The 27466-nt window shown below is 32.0% G+C and overlaps 4 protein-coding genes across 15 annotated transcripts in view; 2 read left to right on the top strand and 2 right to left on the bottom strand.

The window, feature by feature from the left end:
- Positions 1-6: 6 nt before the first annotated feature.
- On the bottom strand, positions 7-1655 carry Ski6 (exosome complex component Ski6). The gene is given in 4 exon segments (XM_023156663.2): positions 7-444; positions 498-622; positions 624-721; positions 1366-1655. Coding segments are annotated over 4 exon segments (753 nt in total). The 5' UTR covers positions 1540-1655; the 3' UTR covers positions 7-88.
- Positions 1656-3387: 1732 nt separating this feature from the next.
- On the top strand, positions 3388-4020 carry robl (dynein light chain roadblock). Its single transcript, XM_023156674.2, has 3 exons — positions 3388-3504; positions 3558-3636; positions 3694-4020. Exons 1-3 carry the CDS (start codon positions 3502-3504, stop codon positions 3903-3905), a joined length of 294 nt encoding a protein of 97 aa, XP_023012442.1. The 5' UTR covers positions 3388-3501; the 3' UTR covers positions 3906-4020.
- Positions 4021-4836: 816 nt separating this feature from the next.
- On the bottom strand, positions 4837-27466 carry LOC111502561 (uncharacterized). 5 transcript variants are annotated; one of them, XM_074179726.1, is made up of 7 exons: positions 20632-20722; positions 20416-20573; positions 14354-14653; positions 13900-14193; positions 11616-11847; positions 9330-9547; positions 4837-9150 (listed from the first exon to the last, which is right to left on the bottom strand). In XM_074179726.1, exons 3-7 carry the CDS (start codon positions 14625-14627, stop codon positions 8606-8608), a joined length of 1563 nt encoding a protein of 520 aa, XP_074035827.1. In that variant the 5' UTR covers positions 14628-14653; positions 20416-20573; positions 20632-20722; the 3' UTR covers positions 4837-8605. The 5 variants fall into 5 exon arrangements, with proteins under 5 accessions (XP_074035827.1, XP_074035825.1, XP_074035829.1 ...); XM_074179724.1 differs by lacking the exons at positions 20416-20573; positions 20632-20722 and adding an exon at positions 27343-27466; XM_074179728.1 differs by lacking the exon at positions 20416-20573 and having other exon boundaries at positions 20632-20769.
- Rme-8 (Receptor mediated endocytosis 8) overlaps positions 21483-27466 on the top strand; it is a 31993-nt gene continuing 26009 nt past the window's right edge. Inside the window, exons 1-5 of one of the 8 annotated variants that reach the window (XM_023156668.2) lie at positions 21484-21657; positions 21791-21831; positions 21928-22013; positions 22084-22345; positions 25027-25189. In XM_023156668.2, coding sequence (XP_023012436.2) covers positions 21943-22013; positions 22084-22345; positions 25027-25189 — 496 coding nt within the window. In that variant the 5' untranslated portion in view covers positions 21484-21657; positions 21791-21831; positions 21928-21942. Of the gene's footprint in view, positions 22014-22083; positions 22346-25026; positions 25190-27466 lie in introns of all 8 variants that reach the window. The other 7 variants (XM_023156667.2, XM_023156664.2, XM_023156665.2 and 4 more) reach the window with 7 other exon arrangements.

The raw sequence follows: 27466 nt of genomic DNA, 5'->3' as shown, positions 1-27466 counted from the left end.
AAAACATTCAAAGTATTAGTATTTTTTATTACTACAGTTTTGAACATATACATAACAAAATTGTAAATAATAATATAAAAAAGATGTATCAACTAGTGTTTGCCCAACCTGAGGAACTGCCAATATCTCTCACATGCAATCTTACAGCTTCATCTAAAATCTGCCAGATATCTCTACAACCTTGTAGTGCTTTTTTCGAGACTTTATTCAGGTGATCCAGATGAAATCTCTGAGCCTCTTCCATAAGCACAATCTTTCCAGACATGGGCAAAGCAACCACTGTTAGAGTTGGGCCTCCCATAATTTCTTCTTGATGAGAAATATCTAACATTGGTGTATCATTATTAGCTAAGCTTGCTGTGCAGGCACACACATACTCTTTAATTGGAATACCGGCATCTATCAAGGCTAAAGTAGCGGCATTCACGCACGCAGGATAAATACCTGAAAAGAGTAGTAAAGTATAACTTAAATTTAAACATTATTTGTTTCATTACCTCCGTCGGCATGTAGAACTTCAACGTATACATCAATTTGTGACCAAGGGTACAATTCACTTTTGATAACAGCTTCCAAAGCTTGTTGCAAGTGCATGGATAATTCACTTGATTTTCTGTCCCCGGGGTCTTCTCTTTCTATCTGTGGTAGAAAAAACGGCCATACTAAATTGACAATTTATAACTGCTGCATCATGTTGGGCCTTAGATCTACCACCACGAACCTGGAAGGGAGTAATAAATATGTCATGGAATTAACCGATATTTGATGAAAAACCTTGATAAACGTATTTGATACACTATACTCTGAGATTTCATGTTTTAGTAGACAACAACTACTCTTTATTCAAAACAAATTGAACAAATACAAATTCTTCAATTTCCTTGAACCCATTGATACTTCTGTGGCAAACGGATAAGTCCAATACCAACTTCCTTTCTCTCATCTCAGTTAAACAAGAGTCTACTGCTTTCTGAGTATTCCAAAAGATTGAATATTCATCATTTCTTATCCAAATGCAATATGCCCTAGTGATGAGTGAATTCATGTCTCTCTGCCAAAAAACTTGATATGTTCTTTCATTCTAGCGGAGAAAGTTTTTTATGTTTGACCAATATAAGTTTGGGACAAGAATCAACTTGTACACTCCAGATCTATTCAGTTTACGTTGGCCAAACAAAATAAAAGAGAATAGAAGTAGGTTTTTGAATGAGACCAATTCAACATGCATTTCTTGGCATAGTGAAATCATGACTCTTGACGTATTATATTCAGAAAAAAAAGTTAATATCACAAACTTTGGGAATACATAGAAAACGTTAGAATCGATAATTCAAAACATTAGATCTTTCATTCATCAGAACATACCTGATGAGGGCCATATACAGCCGCCAATACTTTCGTGAGCCCTTGTTCCAAATAAGCACTTCCATCCGGTTCCGTAAAAACTCCCAATTTACATCGGACTCTTCTTAGTTCATTTGCTCTTCTTCCATCTAAACGAAGTCCAATTTTAGAAATAAGATCTTTATTTTGATTCATATCGCTTGGAAGAAGTTGAATTTTTAAATAGTTAATATTCAATGTTTACTTTCCGAATATTTGAGCCACATTTTGATGTTGCCAACATAACGATCAACTTCTCAGATTATCGGTTGGAGACAACAACACCACAGTATACTATATACAGAAATACTGTGACAACACTATATTTATAGTACATGTCACTTGACAGTTCGTAACTAATGAACAGGTCATTTTTGAAAAATGTCTCTGAACTATAAGTTTTATAGTTTTACTCTAACTGAAATCAAACCACACTCAATCCAGCCTACATCATAGATACACTAAATAATAATATTTAATTCACAAAAATACTTCACGTGTTATAAGACATACTAAATATAAAAGTGTATCACAACGGAGATATACTACTTAGCAGAAATACTCCTCTAATTAATATGATTCCTTATTCATTAGGAATTTCTCTTTGTGCTTTCTGAATTTAATGAAACTGCTTAAGCATTTGTTTTGTTTGGTAATTTATTGATTTATCGAATTGCCGCATAACAGGAATGTCTTTCTGTCAATACTTTTCTCTGAATATTACCAATACCAAATCGTTATTTTTAACACCTCGACACGTGTTTCGATCACCAAGTGATCATCTTCAAAGAGGAAGATTAAAACTTTTTCCCAACACCAAATCGTTATTTTTAACACCTCGACACGTGTTTCGATCCCCAAGTGATCTTCAAAGAGGAAGTTTTCATCTTCCTCTTTGAAGATAATCACTTGGTGATCGAAATACGTGTCGAGGTGTTAAAAATAACGATTTGGTGTTGGGAAAAAAACTCCAGTAATATTCATTACTACACCAAAGGTTCCAAAACAGTGCATCATAAATACTTTTCTCAGTTTGATAAATTATATCATCACTGCGGGTAGGATAGTTATGATTCTCGCTTCCCACTTCGAATTATAAATGTTTATTGAAAGTAAACAATACATTCATAAATTTATAAACCTGAGTTTGTCAATATGCCGTTTTTCTAAAGATGCCACGGCAGTTTCGTTTGTATTCCAATTCAAAAATACTTCTAATTACTCTTTCCTGAATTTTCCATATTTCAACTATGTTCATTTTACTTCCCCGAAATATTAAGCAAAAAGTTATGTATATAAATTATTCTTAACCATTTCTTGTTTGAATATTTGCTTACAACTTTAGTATTATAAACTATTTCATTAAGTTTTTCCCTAGATTAATTATATGCATATTCCAGTGAAGATGCTCATGAATATGGACTCTTGAAACCGATGATAGGGTTTCGATTTTTTGTTGTTGTGTTCGGAAAAAGTGAATGTTTTCTATATTTGATATTGAATTATTTTTTTGCATCATCTATCAACTCATTAGATTTAATTATTGAATCTGGAAAATGTTTGTCTGATATTAACAAATTAATATCATCAGCATAATCTGTTATCTGATGAGAATCATTATTTTAGTCCTTCAGAATTTCTGAAATAACATTCATATGTAACTAAACCTGAAGAATACAAATCATTCATGAAATAACTTTTCATTGAATTGAAGGGGTTATATTTTTAGGAGTGATTAATTTTTTGGGAAAGAAAGTTTTTGGCTTTCTACTACTCCAGATGGAGTAGTAGAAAGCCAAAAACTTTCTTTCCCAAAAAACTTTTCATTCTTATGAAATCACCAGTTATCTTGGTTGGAACTGGGTCAGAAATGTATATTATCAATGATATTTTTTATCGTACGTCCGATACCATGCATTTAGGAAAAATATGGGTATGAACAGTATCCACTTTTATGTTCAAGTGTGAATGCATTGAAGTATTGACATCTGAGAAATGATTGATCTGTCATCTGTCATTCAGACACCTGTCACTTTTGTCACTGTCACTAAGGCAACGGTTAAGTTGACGTTTTGCTTCGTTTTCCTTGTAGAATTTTTTTTCATTGAATAAATCAAAATGGTTAGTTAATGCTACATTTATAATTATATAAATTATCGCATTATATTTTTCAGTCGAACGAAGTAGAAGAAACTATGAAACGAATTCAATCACACAAGGGGGTAGTAGGAACAATAGTTGTGAATTCTGAAGGTTAAAAACTTTTCTTTTGTTGCTGACACACTTGACTCATTCATTTGATAATTTCAGGAATTCCGATTAAAACAACTTTAGATAATACGACCACAGTTCAATATGCAGGTTTGATAAGTTCTCTGTCTGACAAAGCGAGGAGTGTTGTAAGAGATCTGGATCCTTCTAATGATCTTACATTTCTGAGGATAAGGTCTAAGAAGCATGAAATTATGGTGGCACCAGATAAGGAATTTATTTTAATAGTAGTGCAAAATCCTACAGATTGAGGGATTAATTTCTTCCAGAGTCATAAATGTTTAGTAGTTAAAATGATATACTTACTCCTTTGTGAACTTTTTGTTAATTTATTGTAGTGAAGTATTTATTAAATATTTTAGTATATTTCCCTATGAAGCAAATATTTCATATTTATGATACGTATTTTATAGTATGTCCTTAACCTACACACTAGCATAATTCCAAACTTGTGTAATTGAATTATTGCTTAAAGTAAACTAATAATATGTAGTTAACTTAATACAAAGTTTTATTTCAAAAACAAATTGAACATTTTTCTGTTAGACTTTTGTCTTGAATGAAATATGACCCCTAAAATGTAGTTGAATAAAAATCGATTACTTAAGCATCTGTAGAATATAATGACTTGAGTTTCTATTTTCTGGAAATTTTGTACCATCATTATAGCAGAAACTCATTAAGGTACAGGTTGAAATTGATGGCATAATAAAATTATTTAGATACAGAAGTGGAGTAAACTGCCAATAGCTGAAGAAACTGCCAATGGGGGTGCCAACTCTATCTAAAAAATGTTTCCATACCCAGCCTCATATTAAAAAAAATCGGTTGTTCCTTTGTGCGTCTCTGTACAAGCAGCCTTGTCTGGGAGATCACGTGCACATGGATGATGTTTTGAGCAGTCTGTTGCTTAGATTAAACACAGTATAGTTTTTTTGATACATACTCCCAAAAATGCGATGCCAAATCGAAAATAAGACTCCATGAATGTGCACTCTATAGTGCTGTTGAGTCCCATTCCACAATCTTAAACAGATACTTGTCGATGGTGTCAACATGACTGCTTTGCTCAAGATTTGAGGAACTTGTTACTTTGAGGGTCCAAAGTTGAGAACAGTGGTCCTCATCTTAGGTCTCCATAACATCTACCACATGTATGAAATATGATACAATGAAACCAACTTCTGTAATATAAATAATACTATAATTTGTATAAAAATATAGTCTGTACATATGTTTGAAATATACTTAAATATTTTATATACACAACTGTTGGTAAAATATATTACTTCCTTCTAGTTTACAATACATAAAAAACTCATTAATGTATTTCTTAAAAACTATGACTAGCTGATTGTACAGCATGAAATGTTGCAAAATGAGGTAGATTAATTATTTAGTTACGGAGTAGAGAACAAAATACACCAACGAGTTTGATGACTTGATTGATTTCGCAAAACCTGGTTATGGTGTAGTTATTGTCATTTAAAGGCTCATTTCAATATATTGAGAATGTAATCAACTTTAAATCAAAACAACAAGGAAAATTATTATAGTGTTCTCTCGTTGAGAAGTGGATTTTGAAAATGAATAAGGCAAATTTGGCTTATGAGTTTTCCACATTTTAAATATGAGTCAAGATGCTACTAATTCTATTACCCATTCAAAGGATAGTATGTATAAATACTACAAACTAAAATTTTTAATGATTTGTAAGAACAATTCTACTCTTTGTTTCTAATCTTGAATGACGTAATGAATGAATTGATTATTATCATCGAGTTTTTTCAGTGCTACTTACTCCAAACAGCAATAAAACCACCTCTCGTTGATGTATTCTGAATATTATCGGACACTTTGCCATTTCAAAATCCTCCAAGAAAATAAATAATAAATAATAAAACAGCAAAATGTTTCATGTCTCATGGTTTTGTACTCGATTACTTTTAAGTTGTGTGAGTTTTCGATACTTTAACTATTTAAAATTAACAAATAACATCTAGCAAGCTGCGATAACCTCCGGGTTTCTCGAATACCGAACTACCAACCTTATATTACAATCACAAATTCATTCGATACGAGAAACCCAAAGCAAACTGCAGCTCGATATCAAAGATATTAGACACACATTGGTTGTTACTGACGACTTCATTAATGGCTCAATGAGTCTCCCAAGTAAGATATGTTTAAAGATATAACAGTATCAAACTAATATTTATCAATAATAACAATCTAATAAACAATAACAAAACGTAACATATATCTAAATATTATATAAATATATTGGAAGATAACTGGTTCCTCTAAAAATTGGTTTTAGGTCGTAAGACAAGACCTAATTTTATCATTTGGAATTATGCCTGATCAGCAAAAAACTGCAAATTTTGGTAACCCTTTATTAAAAATCACAGAATGAAAATTTTCCCATTTTTTGATGGAGGTACTTGTTTGACTAGTAATTCCTAGACTCAAATTTTTGACAATGTTCCTATTTTTGAATCAGCCAATATAATTTTCCGAAACTGTCTCTTTGAGAGAGTTATTTATTGTGACATTACTAAAAAGTCCGCTTTATTGCAATTAAGGTCTCTCTGACCTACCTGATAAACACATCATAACTTCTTCAACAACCATCCACAGTAACATTAAACATTTTCTAGACAAGGTTTTTCTCGAAAATCGAGGAAATTACAGTCGCAGGACATTTGACAGAAAAATAGCACACTGTTGAGAATGAAATTTTGTCAAATATTGTTTTACTTAGAATATTGAATGAACATTTTACTTTTTTGTACTGTCACTAATCTATGGACCCTGAAAAAAATGTGTGAATGTGGCTTCTAAAGTGTTCAAAAAAAAATTGGGGGAAGGTAATGATGTGCATAAGAGGTAGGTCAGAGAAAACCAAATAGTAATGAGTCATGCCTTTTAGATCAAGTAAAAACCTATAAAACATTATCTTTGAATGATCCAGAAACATTGTTTCAAAACCCACTTTGTTTTAACAATGGAAATACTAGAAATAATTCTCGATATTATTCCTAATACACAATATACATATATTAAAGAACAATCTCTGATATTTTTTTCAAAAATATTGTCATAGATTTAATTTTTTTCAACTTCAAATTAGATTTTAACTACTTCTAAAAATTATATTATTATCAACAAAAATATATTCAATGACAAGTTTCAGGTAGATTTCGTCGCCAGTAACTATGTGTCTATGACCTTTGAGAATACGTATATAATAAAAAAGCTAACAATCATATTTTAGCACCACGGTTTTAGGTAAAATTTTTTGATTTTTTTTTGACACAACGTCGCTTCCGGCCTCTGTTCTCTAATTCAAGCGAAACTTTCAATAAATCTCTACTAAAAATTCGTTTACTTTCATAGTTCGACGGTGGAATGTGGAGAAAGATTCGCTGGAAAGAGAAAAGACGTTCGAGAGAAACGTTTTCGTGTACTAGTTTTGGTGTTTGAAATAATCATTTCATTTTTAGATTTCAGATCAAATTCAAAGAGTTTCCGAAATAATCTCATTTGTTTTTCACAACTTTAAATGTGATCTTGATTGTTTTTTTTTCCATAAAATTAAAATAACCTGTTTTAAATTCGTTTTCGTAGGCCAATATTTTGCCTTCCACAATTTTGTTATCAGAACAAAACAGAATACAGGTTGATCTCAAATTATTATCATTTTTTCCATTTGTACACTAGACTTACTTCCAATTGAAATGAATGTTTGTGGGAGGAAAAAATTGTTTTACTAATACTGATTTTGTCATGAAAAATGCCAGATAAACTCTGACAATATCCATTTCATTGAATATTTCTGATTGTATAACTTACTGAAAGTTGATATATTCAAGAAAAGAAAGGCAATATGGCAGTGGATATTTTCGTTTGAAATAGATATGTTCGACATCATGAATTATATCCCTCTATTTTAGTCCGTTCGCTGAACAGATGAAGTGATCATGTGCACTTTGTAAGTCTAAAAATTTACACAATATCATCAAAACTAAGTATGTAGAGTAATTTCGCTGAAAACTTTCAGAATATACAAAAATTGATAACCATTATGTGTAAGAATGTGAAAGTTTCAAACGTTATATTTCATTTAAGTCAGCTTGGACTGTTGATTCAAAAACTATTGGTACTTTTACAGTTTTTCATCAATGTGCTACCATGAAGTATTTTTCTAAACTCAAATTTGGATTGCAAAAGACATTGATCAAGAAATCTACATATTTCAAGAAAAAAATTTGATTTTTGAACTAGTAAGCGATTGTGTATCTTTTTGTATTATTCTGTCGATTTGAAAAAACAACTAATCGTATTTTACTGTTATAAATGTGTACATTAATACACATTGTCGATATTCAGAACAATATAAGAATATATATGAAATTCTTTGAATAAAAGTTGCATTTGTTTTTGGTTGAAGTGATTTATCTTTCATATCTTTTTTTTCTGATAAAATAAGTATTTTTATGAACTCTCGATTCATAAAAAGCAATGTTATAGCATTTTTGTTCATTTTTCAAGTAATTGAATTTAAAAAAATCAATCCTTTAGCACTTCATAATACTTTGTTTTTTGTTTGATAAAAATAATCTATTTCAAAACAGCAATAAAACATATTTTTTTCCTGGAAAAGCACAAATGGTTTGAAATTAAAAAATAATAACCACGGAAATTCTATCGGGAGAAAAAATATCTTCTGTAGAAGGGAAAGTAAAATCATCTCCAAGATAGATAAAAGACTGCTATATGATACAGAATTTTCAACCATTTTGTAATTTTTCCTTCCACTTTAAGTTTCAGAAAATTCCAAAAAGTCGAAATTATTGAAAAAAAGTACCACTATTTTCATAAGTGAAAACCATGATCAGGTTAACATACAAATGAAAAAAATGACAAATATTCGGATCAGTAATAAAAGTTACTGCGGCGGTCCTGGAGGTGGAGGAGGAGACTGAAACGTTTGACTGAACCCGGGAAGCGGCAAGTTCTTATCGCCCGGAGCTTCCAGGAGTCTTTGTAGCAGTTCCGGATCGTTCAAGACCACACCTCCGAGGACCTCATGACTAGCATCCAAATTTTCACCCACAAGTACCTCCTCGGTCGTGGGGCCTTCGATGTCTTCCAAAATGGCGCTACCTAAGTCCTTCAGCTCGGTCTCCTCCGATACGGAGGTTAAGCAAAGGCCCAGGCTGTTCTCTTCCAATAGCGATGTCAGGTCGTCTTCAAAAATGTCCAAGTTGGTGGGGTACGTTTCCGGAGCGTGGGACAGGCTGCTTTCCGACAGTTCTGTTTTTATCGGTGTCGTCTCGATGCTCGATGTGTCTAACTCGATTTTGATAGTGGCAGTGGTGACGGTTTCTTCGGGTTTGTACTTGGTGCTGTGGGATTTTTTGATGTGCCTAACTAAGTGGTCCTTTCTGCCGAAACGTTGTGGGCAGTACTGGCAGAGAAAGTCACGCTTACCTTGAATGGAATTGAAAGATTTCTATTGGTTCTTTCATTATGAAAATCTATTAATTATTTACAGGGTAGATCCCATACAGTATAGAAATATTTGGCGCCCAACGTGGGGCCATAACAGTAACTTCAGAGACAATATTTTTAATTTTGTATTATATGATTGCAACTTCAAAAAATATTACCTGTATGTACAACTAAATGCCTCCTGACGTCCTTCTTGGTATAAAACTTTGCATCGCAATAATCGCAAGTGAATTTCCTTTCGTTTGGATTCTTGACGGTTCTACTTCCAGCATGGATTTTGAGGTGGTACAAAATCTCATCCTTGGTTTCAAAACTGTCCTGACAAATCTGGCAGGTAAGATTACCATCCTCAGCCGCATGAACGGCAAGATGTTTCCTGAGAAGATAATAATAATATTTTACACAAATGTCTTCGATCTTCATCATTATCTATTAAATTTTTTTTGGATATTCATTATGCAAAATGCAATTTGAAAATTAATTTTGTCTTGTAGCATTTACAGAATCCAATCACCTGAAGTTGAACACTCTAAATTCATAACTTTATCTGTTATAACTGTACCTTTTTATTAATTTATTTATTCACGGGTTCAAGACTATTTCACTCATACAATTTAAAAATAGATACACACAATGCGGTCTGTTTTACACACCGTATGAATGAAGGTACTGATTTCTTCTACAGTGTGGTTGACAAAATGTTGTTCAATTTCTAGTAAATTCAGGAGAGGCTGAAAGTTCAATATTGGATAGAAATGAGGAACAATGAACAATTCCATTAATAATTTGAAAAAATATCTTTTCAAGTCTCTAGTATCCCTTATATTACAGAGTGTTTCTAGATCTATGAGAGAATGTAGTTGAGAATATATATACACAAATCGGAAAAGTCTAGGGATATTTTTATAACATACTAAATATCATAAAAATAAATGCATGAGGTCGTTTAATTTCGATTAAATTGGTACACTCGACCACCCTATAGATTTCTATGGGTTGAACAAAGCCTGCAAAAACGGTAACTATTTATCAAGTTTTTTACAAACTGTAGGTTTTCGGCTAAAATGAATAATCTGAAAGTGTCGAGTTTGTACATTCTATGCAGTTCTTGCTCAGCAATTAAACTGGAAATATTGTGCTTTAACATGGAACGCCATCACTTACCATTGGCTGAGATGAATAGAGCTGTAGGTCTTCTTCAAGGTGGCATGCGACAAAATGATGTAGCTCTTCGTTTGGGGGTCTCCTAAAGTGTTATCAGTCGATTGTGGCGGCGTTTCCGTGAAACTGGCAGTCCAGCCGAACAACATTCAGGGCGAGGACGCGCTACAACTGCAGTTCAAGACCGATTTTTGGTCTTAACCGCAAGAAGACAACCGACAATCACAGCACCTGAGTTGGTTAACGTGTTGCAGCAGACGCACTAGGTAACCATTGGTTGTGATACTGTGCAGATCTCCACAACAGAAGGCCACTTGGATGTCCACCTTTGTCGAGAGGCAATCGCGGTAGAAGATTAGAGTGGTGTCAAGAACATTAAGACTGGGATGCAAATGATTGGGCCACAGTTTTGTTTACAGACGAATCCAGATTTGGATTTCATCCAGATTCTCATCGAGTAAGACTGTGGAGACGACCTGGAAATAATGAACGTTTGAGACACGTCCAGGAAGTCCACACATACAGAGGTGGTACAGTAATGCTATGGGGCGGAATCATGATCGGCGGCAGAACCGATCTCGTTTTTCCAAATCGCTCCCTCACAGCTCGACAGTACCTCAACACCATTCTTCTACCTATCGTCCGTCCGTTTGCTGGTGCTGTTGGTGAAAACTTCCACCTAATGCACGATAATGCTCGTCCACATGTCGCGCGTCTAGTGACTGACTGGCTCACCAACGAAGGAGTTGATGTATTGCCATGGCCAGCACAATCACCGGACCTGAATCCCATCGAGCATGTGTGAGACATGCTTCAACGAAGAATTACTCCGCATATGGGGAACATTCACACAACCATTTAATAAATTTTGTTGTAAGTTACATTCGTTTAATTATCATATATATATATATATATATATATATATATATATATATATATATATATATATATATATATATATATATATATATATATATATAAATCGATTCAATTCCTGGGTTGTTACAAAGAAAACTCTTTGTTTTCAGTCACTACGTTTCACTTAATAGCATAAAATTTAAAAAATTCCAAAATCTGAGTATAACTAGACATAATAACTTTCAAGGAGGTAATAAGACAGTTTCTCAATGAAACATTTTATCATGATCTTAATGACTGGTGATTTTTATTATTATAATAACCTAAAATTATTGTACTGTTGCGTACTAGTGAGGTATTCATTTTATACAGTCTTCCATTTGACCTTGTTTCATCATTGTTAAAGGTTATGTAATGAAATTTACCTATAACTTAGTAACGAAGTGTATTGCTTCTTGCAGCCATCACAAACATACACCTGCTTCTGGGGACTGTGCACTTTTATGTGATTCTTGAGGTGGTCTTTTCGATGGAAAGTCCTGTCACATACAGAACAGCTAAACGGTTTACGATCGGAGTGAATGAGAGCATGGCGTACCAGTTTGAACTTGGTGGTGAATCCCTTTTTGCAATTCTCGCATTTGAAAGGTGATGTACCTGTAGAAAAAATGAATAAGCTGCAAATAGTAACAATAAAAGGCATATAAATCATTCACAATGTGAATCACAAGGAAATTCAAAATCTCTGAGGACAGTTCAAAATCATTCGTGTCATACCAAGCTTCCTTCGAATTCAAGAGTGTATTTCTCAATCCTTTTTTCATTTTATTGAAGACTAGTATTTCCTAATTCATACTATACTACGGAATCAGTAAGTGGTATCTATTTCGTGCATTATAATCTTTAGTTACTTTAGTGCAGTTACCAAAAAACACCGAAGTAGAAAAGAACACAATAACTTCAGAACAGTGGCTAGTAATACTACTGTTGGAAGAGGAAAAAATGAAATCTTGAATAAAACTGTTAAAGCAGGACAACAAATCATAAAGGCAAAAGAAAAAATGAAACGGAAAACTGTTCCAGAGGAACAGCCCTCCAAAGTTCCAAAATTGCAGCTTTTCAGTCTTTTTTATAGGCCTTTCAACTCAATCTCTCGAGAGTGTTTCACATAAAATTCTTGAGAAAACTTATGATATATTCATTCAATGTTTGTTTTGCAAAAGCGAGTGGTTAGATAATTATGCAGGTGGGAGTGCGAGAGTCATGCAGACCATCATTTTTGAGAGAAAAAATTCTTACTGTTACTTGTATTCTCATACTGGAAACTGATTAACAAAAAACATAATTTGGTTGGAATTCAGTTCAAGTGGTAGCAGATTAAATAATCTGAGCCCTATTACATTGGGGGAATTGTAAGTCAGTGCATTTTTACAATATGGCATATGAAAGTCTGTCTTGCACCTGGTATCAATAGAATGCACATTTTCATTTCTTATGAAACAGTTACGGTTATCATATATAAAAACACATAACTCGAATATATACAGGCATGGCAATGTTGGTATTTCAAAATTTAAAAAAATGCTTTTACAGCTTGTATTTCTTGAGACTCCTGCTACAAACGTTAAATTTTATTTTTTATTGTTATATTTTATCTATTAGATATGTGAACTTAGTTTTGCTCAATTTGTGTTTCTGGGTATTTGTGTTTTTGAATTGTTTCTTTTCTTTTATTCTTTGAAGTGCTATACATACCAGATTTTTCAACAAGCTTTGTCAACAAGATTGTATTTCCTTGGACAATAAAGTATATGTCTATCTATCTATCTATCTACCTACAGAATTAGAGGTCATGTTATTGATTTGATAAAATCTTTTTTACAAATAATAAATCATGTGAAACATTTGCGAAATGCAAAAATTATTTCAGTTCAAAAATCTTATGCTCTTATAACTAAAACAATTGAATTCGAGTAGAGAAATTATAATGCCTTTAAAGTTATTACAATTGATGTGCTGGGAGTATATGCTGATGGAGAGGCCATAATGAAGGACTACAAAAAAATTCTCTTGAGCTCACTTCTGCCTAACAACTCAATAATGATATAAGAATAGAATAGTTTATTGGTGCTGTTTAACATAAAGTTTTACACAAGTCAAAATGAATATAAATAAAATAAACTAAAATTACAATGTATAAAACACACTTATATAATTTACACGTTAAAATCTTTTGTTATCTAAAATACAAGTACAAGTGTCAGTCCATATCAATAATGATGGTACTGTTGAGATACTCGTCAAAATTATAAAAATTCTTACTGGTCAAATAATTTTTTAAAACTATTTTTAGTTTATTCCTCTCCAGAGGAAAAAATGGCCGATTGAAAAAGCTTGGTATGATATTGATGACTTTTTTTTAGCACTAAGTCAGAATTGAAGATGTGAAATTATATAGAAGTTTTGTTTATACTCTTACGAGCAAAAACTAATACTTTTATTTTGTATCAATTTCATTCCAACTTATAAGTTCTCAATAACTCACTTTTATGTTGTATTTTAGCTGTATGTTACCTAGCTTACGTGAACAATTTTGTTATATTCTGCAAACGTTATGTTGAGAGGTAAAATATAAATTCAATTCAACACTAAAAGTTGAGCTCAATGAAAACTGGTGAGAGAAAATAAAATTGTTAAGCTAAAACTAACCTGTATGAGTTTGTTGATGCTTCCCTAACTTCTCGAGACTTGAGAAACTTTTCTGGCAATAGTTGCATTTATGCAATTTCTTCGTTGGCGGCGTGCTGCTTTGTTCTTCGGATGGTTTGCGTGTCTTTTTCAACTTCACCAAGCTGGTTACGGGAATCGGTTTGGACTTGGGTGTCTGCAAGCCAGATGGGCCAGGTTGATCTAGACTGCCGAGGAATGTCTTCGGTTTCGAAGGTACAGAATATGCAGATGGTTGATAGTCCGGGTAATACTTGGTCTGCGTGAAGTAGTTTTCTATTGAAGAAACAATTAGGCAACAATGAGATTTCTCTTGTATGACCAAATATAGACTATGCATAATAACTTTAAGGTTCTAACTCTAAGGTTCTATTTATCGTGAGGATGAATGAAAAATGGATTTATATGAAGACAGGAAAAACATAAGTATACTGACCTATTGTTGCTTGTTCCAAACTGAAGGTATCGGGGGCAGCACCGATAAACGGCTGACTGCTACCCACTAAGGTTCCAAATTGCGGTAGCCTTTCTATAACACCCATGTCTGCTGTGGAAGTACCTGGAATCGGATGAGTGATCGGGAGGTCGGGTGGTTGAAGGACGAAAGGAGGAGGTTGGGGTGGCGGTGGAGGCGATTCTTGTTCTTGAGGGCTTTGTGTCTCTTTCTTCACTACCTTTTCGATGCTTGCCTTATCGCCTGGTGTTCCCATGGCGATAGCAATAGGGGCAACATCATCTGGAATATAAAAAAAATCATGTAGAGAAGACAGGTTTTGTATTGAATGATATTATAGTCTATTTCCTAAGCAGCAGAGTAATAAACCATTTTCAGGTAGCTGTTCCATAGGCGTACATAGTCGGTTGAAAAGTGAAAAATGCAGTATTCATTTTAAACATTCAATGTTGTTGTATGATTTGATATAACAAATCTCAAAAGACTTTTTATAGTTGTATATATACGGTGAGTAATGAAAAAATGGAACACTCGCATTGATAATTAATTTGTTTTTACTTTTGAATTTCAATTGAAATTTTCAATAGTTTCTATGAAAAGCACCTTTTGAAATATCACATACACGCACAGTTTACCTGATTAAATCAGTTTATCTGAGATATTTTCGATTTTCACTGGAAAATATGATGACGTCATGATTCGATCTGATATAAGAGTGCTTGAATTAGGAAAGAATTGAAGATGAAGCCCTTGTGTCCTAATCAGTGTTGTTATTAGTAATGTGTGAATTAAAATGACTTCTTCTGTTTTCTCTCCAGTAAAACAAATGAGTAAATGTACTTTTTCTGTTTACGAAAAGATTGTAATTTTCAATGTATTTGACGCTCTCATATACCAGAATCCTTCGTATACCTTTGATACTCTGATCTGGTAGGGTCTTATCTTCAAAATAGGTATCAGTGCGTCGACGTCAACAATATCAAGTCAGATTAAAAGCCAATTTGTCACGACGTTCCTCAGGGTTCTGTCCTCGGCCCGTTATTATTCATCATTTATATGAATGACTTATGTAACTTTAATTCACCAACAAAATGTGTTTTGTTTGCTGACAACACAACCCTCTTATGCTCAGACAAATCACATATCAGTTTACCTCAAATGATGGACAGAAATAAAAACTTAGCAAACACTTGGTTCAGAGCAAATAAACTGAAACTAAACGATAAAAAAACCCAGAATATTGTGATATCCTCAAACACCAGTGTTACTCTAGGAGACAGTGTTAAGTTTCTAGGTATTCATATTGATGAATGTTACTGGAGTTTTCTCCCAACACCAAATCGTTATTTTTAACACCTCGACACGTGTTTCGATCACCAAGTAATCATCTTCGTTTTAATATGACTATGGTGTCATATTGTAAAAATTCTATTGTGTTGCACCAAAAAGGTGTTAATGAATACACGATCTAAATATAATTAACAAAAACTGTGAACACCATTTAAAAGAAGGTGAAATTGGTTATAATTCTCAGAGCAATTTGAATATAGCGCCAGATGCAATACAAACCTTTATTTCAATCATAGTCAAGAAACACTTCATCTTAAGATTAATAGTGTTTCATGGATACGTTATGGATTCTCATCAAGTATTGACTGATTCCATCACATCGTTCAATCATCCTAACCTAAACAATCTATATGTTAGACACAATTTAATTCGTTTAGTAATCTTCAGGAACATAAAGATAAAGATCATTGACAAGTCATAAAACTACACTGAGAATATACTAAAATAAAAGCACATGTCAATCAGACTATATACAGACATATCTGGTATGACAATACCGAAGAACAACCTAATTTGCAGAAAGTAGAGAAAGTGAGTATACTTGTACCAGCAAATAAGTAAGCTGGTTTCCTTTCTCTAGCCTGAAATATTCTTGTGAACTGCCAGTAAGCCACACAGAGAAAAAATCAAGACATATTGATGCCTTGATCAGATCTTACTAGACCAACATGAGTCAAAATGTTGATTAGTGTATCAGTAAAGTTGGACAGTTTTTGGGAAATGATCTGAGGTTATAACAGGATTACTCATAGAACATTGGCTATTAAGGTACTACATACTTGTTAGTAATTTTTCCAGATTGAAGAGTGTCAGCCACCGTTACAATATTTAAATTAGCGAAAGCTCTAGAATACCTATAAAAGCGTCTGATAAGACAAGACTAAAAACCATGGGCATCAATGAACTAGTCAGCACCCAGCACATGACGGAAATTATGAATCAATCATCCACATTTATCTTCAGCATACAAATCACCAATCTCTACGTTATCAAAACTTTCAAAAAAAAACTTAAGATAAATCTCAAACAAATACATTTTTTTCCATACAAAGACGATTAAAGTTCACAAGGAATGTCTCTAACTATGGAACAGTAATCAATGAATATCAATTGACAATATTCCTTGGTTGAAGAACGAAACGAGTCTTTATTTTTAGATTGGAAGAGGCACTCTGAGGTACTAATACAGAGTGGCTTTCGATTATTGTTCATCAGAGGAATATATCTCAAGTAGCAAGTGATATTGAGTTGTTGGGGTTTATTTAGGAGACATTTTTCATTATTCTACTGCACGTAAATGATAAAGGCAAATTAGTGAATTCCGAACCAGGCAAAAACTGCCTTCGTCGACTTCATCGTATCCCGAGCATACAATTTTTAAGCTGACGGAATTAAAAGACTCGTGTTACGTTGAAAAAAGTGCATTGATTCAAATAGCGCTTATTTCAATTAAACTGAATAAGTATTCACTAAAATATTACAGCTTGAAGTAGACTCGTAAGAACGGACAACATTTTTGAAACAACCTAATGAATTATTCCTCTCAAAATAAAAAATGAAAATTGGTTAAAGTATGTCTAGTAAGTGTGTTTCCATATTTTTGTTTTGCTAAATTAATAAATGTGTTTTTTCTACCTACACTTATTAGGGGTTTTACATTATTTTCTGAAAACAAGTAACAAATAGTACATTTGTAATGATAATTAAACAATCCTTTCAATGAGGTATGTATTTACCCCCTTTCCATTTTGAATTGAAGGGTCTTTCCCCCCTATCATAGGGATTATGTAATTAAATTGAAAATTTTCCTGAAATATGGCCCCCTTATTATTTACTAAAGCTAGTAAAAACACGCCCGAAGAAGACATTGTACGGCGAAACACGTGTTGCGTTTTTGTAAAACTGTTTAGTGAAAATCTCACAATAAAGCGTTTTTTGAATACGTTACTTATGGATTTTCATCAAGTATCGGTAAATTCCATCATATAGGTCTTTCATGTGCTTTTCACATTTCATAAAAGAGTTGACGATGCAACAAAGTGATTTTCTCAAATAAGAATCTTTTTGGGACTTATGAAATAATATTAGCCTCTTTTCAAGTTACTCCATTTCAGAAAATTTGGAAGGATCATTACCACAATGTAAAGCCAATTTCTCCAGACAACAAACTAACTTATTTTTCATCTTGATCACTAGTCTTCATCAATTCCTCCAAAGTTTGGGACAACTCCTTGTTTCAAAGGCTTTGTGCTATGAGTATTCTGTTCTTTATCTTGTTTTGCAAATATTAAATTCATCATCTCATTCAAGAAACTACTTGTATGATATCTCATTCGTTTGGGGGAAGGTCTCCCCATTTGTCCAAAATGAAGTTTGCATTAACTATGCCCAAATCATTTTTTTCCAAAAAAAACAACGATGTTATTGATGGATTAAACAAAGTTGGTTGAAACCGATTTGGAAATAGGGTTCAACCCTTGGAAAAGTCTTTCTGAATACTGAAGTACATGCAAGGTATGTGGAAATACCGGAAAATTTTCAATTTCACGGGTTTGGAGAGTCAAATTATAATTTTTTTTATTATGTTGGTAAGAATACCCTGAAGTGTGCTAACATTTTCAGCTATATTCATTGTTTACTTTGTGACAGCCGATAAAGTTAGACGTGTTTTCAAGAGCTTAGTGATTTTCTTTCGTTAAAACTAATGAATCAAAGAACTTGTATCAACTTTGGGTTTCTGATGTATATCACGACGCAGTCGTGGTGTACACTGATCGATAGAAAATTTTGTACTCTATACATTGATGTTATTAATTTTTTTACAAATTTTAATTTTTTTCATCTTTTTAGCTTGTCTATATGATATCGTTAAGCAACTTTTCGCCAATTTTTCTATACGAATTCAAATTGAAGCAAAGCGCTGCCGAAAGATCCTGAAAAATTAAGCAGACATAAAGTTTCTCCTAATTTACTGATGATACTACTCTACTTTGGTGACAATACAAATACAGAAGAGATTATACTCTCTAAGGAGGGCCAATGTGGAAAAGAGAGAGAAACAAAGTCGGTTGAACTAGGAAAAACAGAAAAACACCTTCTCATTGCCACTTCTCAAGCTGTACATAATGGTTTTCACATTTTCAATCCGGCGTTTCGTCTCCAAGAAAACATCACCAATTTTACTTTTCATATGGACTGGGAAAAAATTACCCTTATGAGTTAACCTTTTTTGGCGAAAACTTCGACACTTTAACTGAACCAAATATAAAGCTGGAGTTACTCCATATGTCACTCTCGAAAATAACCAACTTTACAATAATAATTCATCACATCTGCATATTAATCCAATAAAATATGGTATATGTTTGTATGTGGGCTTTAGTTTACAACTAGTTGCAGTGAAAGCTGTAGTAAAAGATAGAGAACGCCTGCTCAGTCAAAATTTCCCAGATTGAGCTATCAAGTCCCAGTACTGCTGTGAATACTCTGTTCCTTCCGAATAGTTCTAACAATTTCATTACACATAAGTGTTTACAGGATAAGTACATTGAACAATTTTTGAAGACACTAAGTAGACTTCCAAAAACAATAAATTTCAGACTCACACAATTAAAAAAAATTATTTGAAAGTTATATTTCTGAAGAATTAATTCATTATCATTATCATCACAAACAAATGTTTGTAATTTAACTCAAGTGCACATTGGCATATCAAAAATCTGGTTTTCTCCTTATCTCATTATCAATAACTAGAAATGCTGTCGTAAATGATCCTTTTGCTCATTGTGAAATCTACGTGATTGAATATAATCTATATCCTCGTAACTTACCATCCACGGTTGCAGTTAACTTGTGTCAAAGATGTTTAGCAGGAGCAACAAATTTCACATTTTATAATCAAATAATCAATACGTTCTTAATCAATGTTTTTGCAATGAACTAATATCGATAGCCTGATCCCGATGCATTTATATTATCTATAGAGATAATAATTTCTATTGTTTCCAAAGTGCACATTGCAAAAATTTTCTATCACAAGGTAATATTTATTATATTAATAAGGTTGAGGGATTAAAATGTAATTTTCAATTTCAGCTCACTGAAAGTATGTTTGTTAACAGATTAAAAAGTATCTCATTAAATTTTTTTAACTTTAAACTAATTATGAAGCTGGAGGCAAGTATAAATAAAATATTTTGCAACTCTCTCTGGTCATTTGGTAAATGATACTATAACAACTTTAAAGACTACTTAATTAAATCATTTTGGTAGTAGAACTCAGATGAAATTAGAATTTGTTGGTAATGAATTGTTTTGATTATTTGATAAAATGAAGCTTTGTTGGTAACCAGGATTTGAATTATAGCTACTCATTTGCGATATAAAATATTTTTGAGATTGAATGAAGGAGAATATAAAAAAAATTACGGTAGAAAGTGAATTAAAAGTGAATTTTCAGAGCAATATGGTACTGGCACTAAAATACAATAAACTAATCAAGATATTCTTGTTTGAATTTGAATGGTTGAAAGACGGTATCAAGCATTCGTTGATAATCTTTTTTATTATCTGTACCATTGGAATTTAGGTCGTAAAAACGGATCTTGAAAAGAAAAGTTCACTTTCTACAATCAAAATGTCAAATAGATATAAGATAGGTATGTGGTTACATTAAATTACCACATAATACTTACAATCCCTGTTTTGTTAACAGCGAGTTTTCATAAACACTTTATTAGGCATGGGATTGAATATAAGCAAATTGAAAGTGAAATAATTGAAAAGTTCAAACTGAAATAAAACATCCATATATCATCTTCCAAATATCATCCAAGCATCGACTGTTACGGCACTGAGGAAGATATTTTGAACTATAGATATAGCACAATATGGTGCAATGAATATCTTACACTTTTATCACTTTTTTTCACTGAAATTATAACAATTTACACAAAATTATGTAAATATAAACGTCACTGTCAAGACACCATAATGGATTTGTCGATTTCAAGGTCTCTTCTTTTGGGAGTTCATGCGACAATCACAGAAGAGCGGAGATAAAAGATATTAGATTCAGAGCCCGTTCCAAATGACGTACGTAAAATAATTTGAACATGCCTTCAAACTATGTGTTTAGGTTTCTCAATAAATATTCCTTCGTAAATGGTTATGTGAGTTCTCACACTAAAAGAATAAGTTTTCTTGACATGAATGGGAAAAAGGTGTTGACCTTGAAAAATGATACACACTTATCATTCTAGCAGATACTTTAGAAATTGTTAAAGTTGACTACAATTAGGCTGACAACCATGAAATCAACCCTATGTATCAATGATGAAATCGATCTAATTCAATTCTTATATCGATGCATCCAGCTGAGAATATTTCAGGAAATAATCCTTACGAAAACCACTCAACCTAAGGGACAGGGGATTCAGACCCTTTCCGAAATTGCATCAAAAGAGATATTGGACGATAAATAATCATTAGCCGCTAAAGCCGAACAACTAACTTAACTGTATCACAGAAAAATTAAAAAGACAATTTGAAATATTCATTTGAGTAGACAAATAATTTAGTGTTTTCGAAAATTGTACTGAATTTATTTTGTGATTTTCAACCTAGCTCTCCCTAGCCTTCAACCAGGCCTAGCCTTCAATATTTTTATCGGTATGACGGGAATAATCGATTTAAAAATTGTTAATCAGCTTTTTCAACCTAAGGCAGATGTTCGTCTCTAGCTTAATGATTATTTATTGTCAAATGTCACTAATGTCAATGTAAGTTACCAGTTACTGCTTATTGCTACCTTGTAATATTGAATTTTGCCTTGTAAATGTATCTTTAGAGTTTAGATTTTCCAATCGAAAGGTAACAACCCCGGTTTAAACCTGAATTTTCATGTTCATCAACACAAGACTTCCTACTACAGAAACGTACGTTGTGAATTCTAATAGATAAAAGATTATTGAGTGTCAGAAGACATGATAGGTGAATAGAGGATACATGCAAGTGGAGTAGTCAACAGCTGACACCCCCAAAATAAAAGTGATGTTTTATTTTTTATAGGTCCAAAAACATTTTGCTTTGTTTGTCGAGTTCCTCTTTAGGTAAATATGTGCTCACCTATTGTTTATAAAGAATTCCATGATATGGTTATACCTGTATGTGGGTTTTTTTATTTATACACCACCAACTTTGCTTAGATAAAGGCTGTGAGGATGATGCCAGTAAAGGACAATCAGGATGTGGCTTGCTTTTTTTGCACCAAGCTCACAACATGGAAGGGAAAGTGAGTTCTATAATTTTGGTTATATTCAATAAGTCATTGAATGAATCCAATGAAACTTTTGTCATTGCAGGTACAAGAGAATATTTTCTGTGGGTACAACAGGAATAACTACCTACAACCCAAGTAACCTTGAAATCACCAATAAATGGGCTTATGGCGATTTCATTTCCATCACCCCCATGAGGACAGGAAGCCCATATGAATTTCAGATAATGATGAAAAAAGATCGAAAGATTGACAAGATGACATTCTCTTCAGAACACAGAACTCACTTATTGACAGAAGCTCTGAAGTTCAGAAATTGCTTCTCGGAAAAACCCAAAGAAATATTGGTTTGTAATTTTATCTTACCATACTTTTTATCATATCATTGGCATATTTTTTCATACACTCTATTCATAGAAGTTCTTTAAATAATTGGTAAATATCTGTTTTAATGTCTCCCACTAGTTTCTGAAAACTAGGTTCATGAATATGAAGAAGTTAAAACTTCGGTATACTTTCGAAGATGCTACCACTTCTTTTAAAATGTCACCTTTTCTTCACAATTGCATGTTATTTATATTTATTCACTCATTTCATGTTTTTTCATAGAATAATAAAATTTCTATTTCATCAAAATAACCCTTTTTTAAAGTCATGATTTACACGAGCCACGAAAATTCTGAGTTATTAAATGAAAATTATGTTGCCAATTTCTGAAAATTTTGCTCAGCTTTGCCTTATAAAAAGGAACATATTTTTTCATTCTTGCAAATTTTATTTCCATGTAACATGCCAACAAAATCAATGAACGAGTCACTTGTAAAAGTGTAAGTTAGTTTCATTAACATTAATGATGTAGTTTGTGGGAAAACATACAATTTTGAAAAATAATGTTTTGTATAGAAAAAATGGAAGTGTCCAAAGCATGTAATTGTCAAAACAAGGTGCCATTCAGAAGTTTTTATTATAGAAAGTGAGTTCCTGAAATACTTAATTTTCCAACTTTTGAATTGTTGATCTCCAAAAGTTGACCAGAGTGCCGTCTTTTGACTTTAAATCTGAAATCAGCAGACAAAAATATATGAGTCTAATAATTTTTTCCAAAACTAGCACAAGCCCTTCAAACAAACACTTAATATTTTAGTATCTAGATTATGAAATGAGTTAATAAATTTATATCTTTTTTAGATAATGTGTTCTGAGTAATTTTGATGATTTCATGATGATGCAATTTTTGAAACACATTTCCATTCTATTATCCATCTAAAGACACTACATCAATTTATAATGTACATCATTGGTAAAAACAAATGATTTATGTATGAATAAGGATATAATAGTGATTAAATCAGAATAAAACAAAAAATATATTTGATTTTAAAAAACTGACAAAATGGTTAAGACTTTCGTGGGCGAGGTTTTCACTGTCACTGTTTTTTGGGTTTGAAGGTCGTGAATTTTTAGAATTTCTTCCTGACTTTTTGCTGGCGCAAGTGGCTAGCTTCTTCAGATAGTGACACTTTTAAAAACTGTTGAGTAAAATTTCTGCAAAGTTCATTCTTATATTCAATGAGTGTAAAGAATCAATTTGGCTAGTGGATATTGTTTACTATACTCAAAAATTTCATTCTTATTTTATAAAGCAAAGGAATAATCATAAATTCATATTATATGAAATAAATTCAGGTATGCTATTGGGTTTATAATTATTTTAAGTGAGTTACAAGTAAATCATTTTATAGCTTTGTGATTTTTTTGCATCTTTTTCATTATTGAATTATTAACAATTCTAGATAATAAAATTTCTATTTTTGAAAAAAGTACCAATATGTTTGGAAAGTTTTTGTCCCAGTTGTTCAGTATGTTGGTCAAATGTTCATTTTTATTTTCAATCCCAATGCTTATTGAAGTTTTCACATTTTTTTTTTAAATATAAGCAGTATGTATAAGTATAATATAGTCCTTTATTTAGTCAAAGACTAATAATACAATTCAGTGATTAACAATTTTAAAAGAAATCAATAAAATCTAAAATTGAAATCAATTTGTTGTCACTTGTACAATTAAGTATTTAGGTGTATATCCGAATATAGACTGTATATTAATAAAAAATTAAACTAGCACGAGAATGGAGCCTCAAGAAACCTCACAACTTTTTAGTTTTTATTGTGATCGTAAGTAGTATGCAAATTGTTTTCTACAATATAAATAATTTCAAAATCGTTTTTGAATTATTCTAGTATATAATTTCTAAGCAATATTTTTTTTATTTGAAGGTGATTGACAATGTTTTGTGGTGTATTCCATCAGTTCGGACTTCCATTGTCTGATATAATATAAATTGATTTGAAATCCCTGAAAAAAATAAAAAGAGTAACCGAAAATAACAATTTTCTTAAACAAAAAACTTAAATTATAAAAAAATAACATCCAAGCAGCAACCAAAAAAATAAAAAATTGGAATAATAATAAAATCTAAAAATTAAAAAATGAAAAATATTATTAACAAAAAATGAAAAATAAAAATTAAAAGATTCCAAACCAAGTTACGTCACGACGTTTCGATTGTTATTATCCACAATCGTCTTCGGGTGATAACTGGACTTATTCCTCCGAGATCTGACTATTTATAGGTCATTCGAGTGCTTTCACCTATCCCCTCTCTCCGCTTCATTGGTTTCAGCGGGAGATGACAATTTGGCGGAAGTTGGTCGTCGTGACGTAACTTGGTTTGGAATCTTTTAATTTTAATTTTTCATTTTTTGTTAAAGATATTTTTTAATTTTCAGCTTTTATTATTATTTCAATTTTTTATTTTTTTGGTTGTTGCTTGGATGTTATTTCTTTGTAATTTCAGTTTTTTGTTTAATAAAATTGTTATTTTCGATTAATCTCCTTAAGTTTCTTCAGGGATTTCAAATCAATTTATATTATATTACACAATGGAAGTTCGAACTGATTAAATTATATTTTTTTACTTGTTTCTGTCAACACGATAGCTTGAAACCATGAAGTGTTTTTTTTTCAGCGATATCAAGCCTACAAACATCACTGGTCAGATGTAAGACTTCCTGTCATTCTAGAAGTCACGTCATTTTCTCTCGACCAGTTGGATCCCACAACTAATGAAATTCTTGCCAGTTATCACTTCAAAGATTTTGAGGGAATTTGTACTGTGTCTGATTATCCAGGTTAGCATTGAAATGGTTGTTGTATTAAAGTAAAATTTCGTCTTTCATGGTTTATCTCTATTTCACAATAAAAAAAACTATATTGTTTTTGTAGATAAAGTAATATGTGGGCTGTTCAAAAAATAAGGTGAATGGTTCAAATACTGTGGACATCGTACATTTAATTAGCAATTCTTTTATTTTTATTTTGGTACACTCGTTCACAAAAAACTATAGTGCATACCATCAAACTTGAAGTTATTTTTTATGTTATTTAATTAATACATGATTACATGATGATGATAGAAGAGAATGAAAGTACAATACCTGAATAAAGTGAATACTCATTTTTTATCAGTTGGACCATATCTTATCCCATTCGCTAAGGATTAGATTATCTGTTATTAATAGTTTGTGTATTTTAATGATTCATATTTACTATGTTTGTAATTCTCAAATGCATTTTTTTAAATGCAAGGTCGGCGAATCTAAGTATTGGAAACTCTTCTGATTCTACTCATAAAGAATCGACAATCCATGAAATATTACTCAAAATGAATGCTTCAGTATAAATATTTCTGGTGTATTTTCAATATTTATAACACGTTCTACATAATATCAAAAAACTCTCTACCAATAAATGTCCTCCAGTTTCTGTTTTAGACTATTGAAGTTGAAAAGACTGTAATTTTCATTTCATTTAATAAAACAGCAGATTCATCTTCTGTTTTTTCATGGTAATTATTACTTGGTTAAATCCCTGTACAAAGTTTTGTTTGGAGTTTGTTATCCGTGCTGGAAGCTTTTGTATTAAAACATTTTCTTCTTTTAGTCGAGAGTTGTTGATTATTTCATAATTTTTAAATCAGTGAAAGTTTATCATACCTCTGTTGTCCAAAAATCATTAGAGCTGCCGGACTGAGTTAAGGCCGGTGAGAAACCCCAGCCTCAAGATGTGCAGTACAGACTAATTTAAATATGTTTATGCAATTTACTTTTTAATTCCATCACTAACTGAATACGGTCCTGTATTTGGATGTTTTCGGCTCGAATAATCTAACAGACTGATAACGGATTTCTACACATCTACTGCGCATCTTGAGGTTGGGGCTTCTCACAGGCCGTGACTCAGTCCGACAGCTGTACATACCATTTGAATTGTATTTGTAGGTTAGATACACCAGAAAATAATAATTGTGTCAAAATTAAAGATGTGTGGAAGAGAATAGTGTTTGAAAAAGCTTCTTAAAATTGGAAGTTTTAAAAACTAGTAAAGAATTTTTTAGGTTTTCAATTAGATAGTGGTTTGTTTATTTCGTAACTGATTCGAAATAAACGAAAAATTCATTAAATCAATAAATTTGAAATAAAATAAATGAAAACCAAATGAACAAATTATAGTTTCCAAAATTAATGCCAACAGGTTAAATATAGTCCAAACTAATTTCATCTGTTCTTCATTAAATGGCATAAACAAATAGTTTCAAGTGCATTTTAATTTGAATGATGTCATTATTCTTCCAGAAAAATGAATATTGTCACGTGGAAATTGATTTTATATTGAAATATGAATCTAAAAAATAACCATACATCATTTGCAAAAAAAAATTAGTTAGTTAAGGAGATATTAACTATTTATCGAAACAGTATTCTCCACATATGTTCAAGTAGCTGTTTCCACTGCTCGAGTACAAGATATTCTTATGAAATCAAGCAAATGTCTAGGAATTAATTTCAGAATGAAAACTCTCACGATAATATCATTGTATGCAAAATTTCAAGAAAAAAACTGGGTAAAATGACTTATCTCAAACTACTTTGATAATATCTCTGAGCCAGATTTTGAATATTTGGAAAATTTTCATTTGTTTTCTTTTTCCAAGTTCTTTGCCTAAAGTCTTTTCATTGTTTTTTAGGATACAGTTCATCCTGCGATTTTTTATTATGAGTCAGTGACGTTTCTACTGGATGATCCAGAAAATGAATTCTCTCTAACCTAGGTTTTGAAAATATTGCATTATAAAAAGTGAATCAAAATGAAAAATACATATTTTGGAAAAAGTAGATTTGTCAAGTGTGACTTTTTCACGAGGCATCCTGTAGATATTTTTCACCTAGTAATTTTTACATGTTTGAGATAATTTCATTAATTGTCGAATCTGTTGTCTACTTACTGTTGTTCAATAATTGGATGAGGTCTCTGTTGATATGTCTTTGAACCTCGAGTTGCTCTTGTAAGATGATAATGTTTTTTTCCAACACTTCAAACTCATCAGCTATCATAATTATATTGATTTG

The sequence above is a fragment of the Leptinotarsa decemlineata genome, unplaced genomic scaffold (assembly GCF_025532065.1).
Source record: "Leptinotarsa decemlineata unplaced genomic scaffold, Ldec_3_MD MMD2_tig00026282_RagTag_RagTag, whole genome shotgun sequence".
Classification (NCBI taxonomy): Eukaryota; Metazoa; Arthropoda; class Insecta; order Coleoptera; family Chrysomelidae; genus Leptinotarsa; species Leptinotarsa decemlineata.
The sequence above is the reverse complement of the archived record's forward strand: the minus strand, read 5'-3'. Positions and strand labels throughout refer to the sequence as shown.

What these genes read in the sequence shown, in the direction of transcription:
- robl (XM_023156674.2), top strand. An exon ending in AATAGTTGTGAATTCTGAAG is followed by an intron (nt 3,637 to 3,693) that starts GTTAAAAACTTT and finishes TGATAATTTCAG; the next exon opens with GAATTCCGATTAAAACAACT.
- LOC111502561 (XM_074179724.1), bottom strand. Translation starts at nt 27,451, where the DNA reads ATGATAGCTGATGAGTTTGAAGTGTTGGAAAAAAACATTATCATCTTA. An exon ending in CATCCAATTATTGAACAACA is followed by an intron (nt 14,654 to 27,342) that starts GTAAGTAGACAA and finishes TTTATATTCCAG; the next exon opens with ATGATGTTGCCCCTATTGCT. An exon ending in TTTGGAACAAGCAACAATAG is followed by an intron (nt 14,194 to 14,353) that starts GTCAGTATACTT and finishes TTTCTTCAATAG; the next exon opens with AAAACTACTTCACGCAGACC.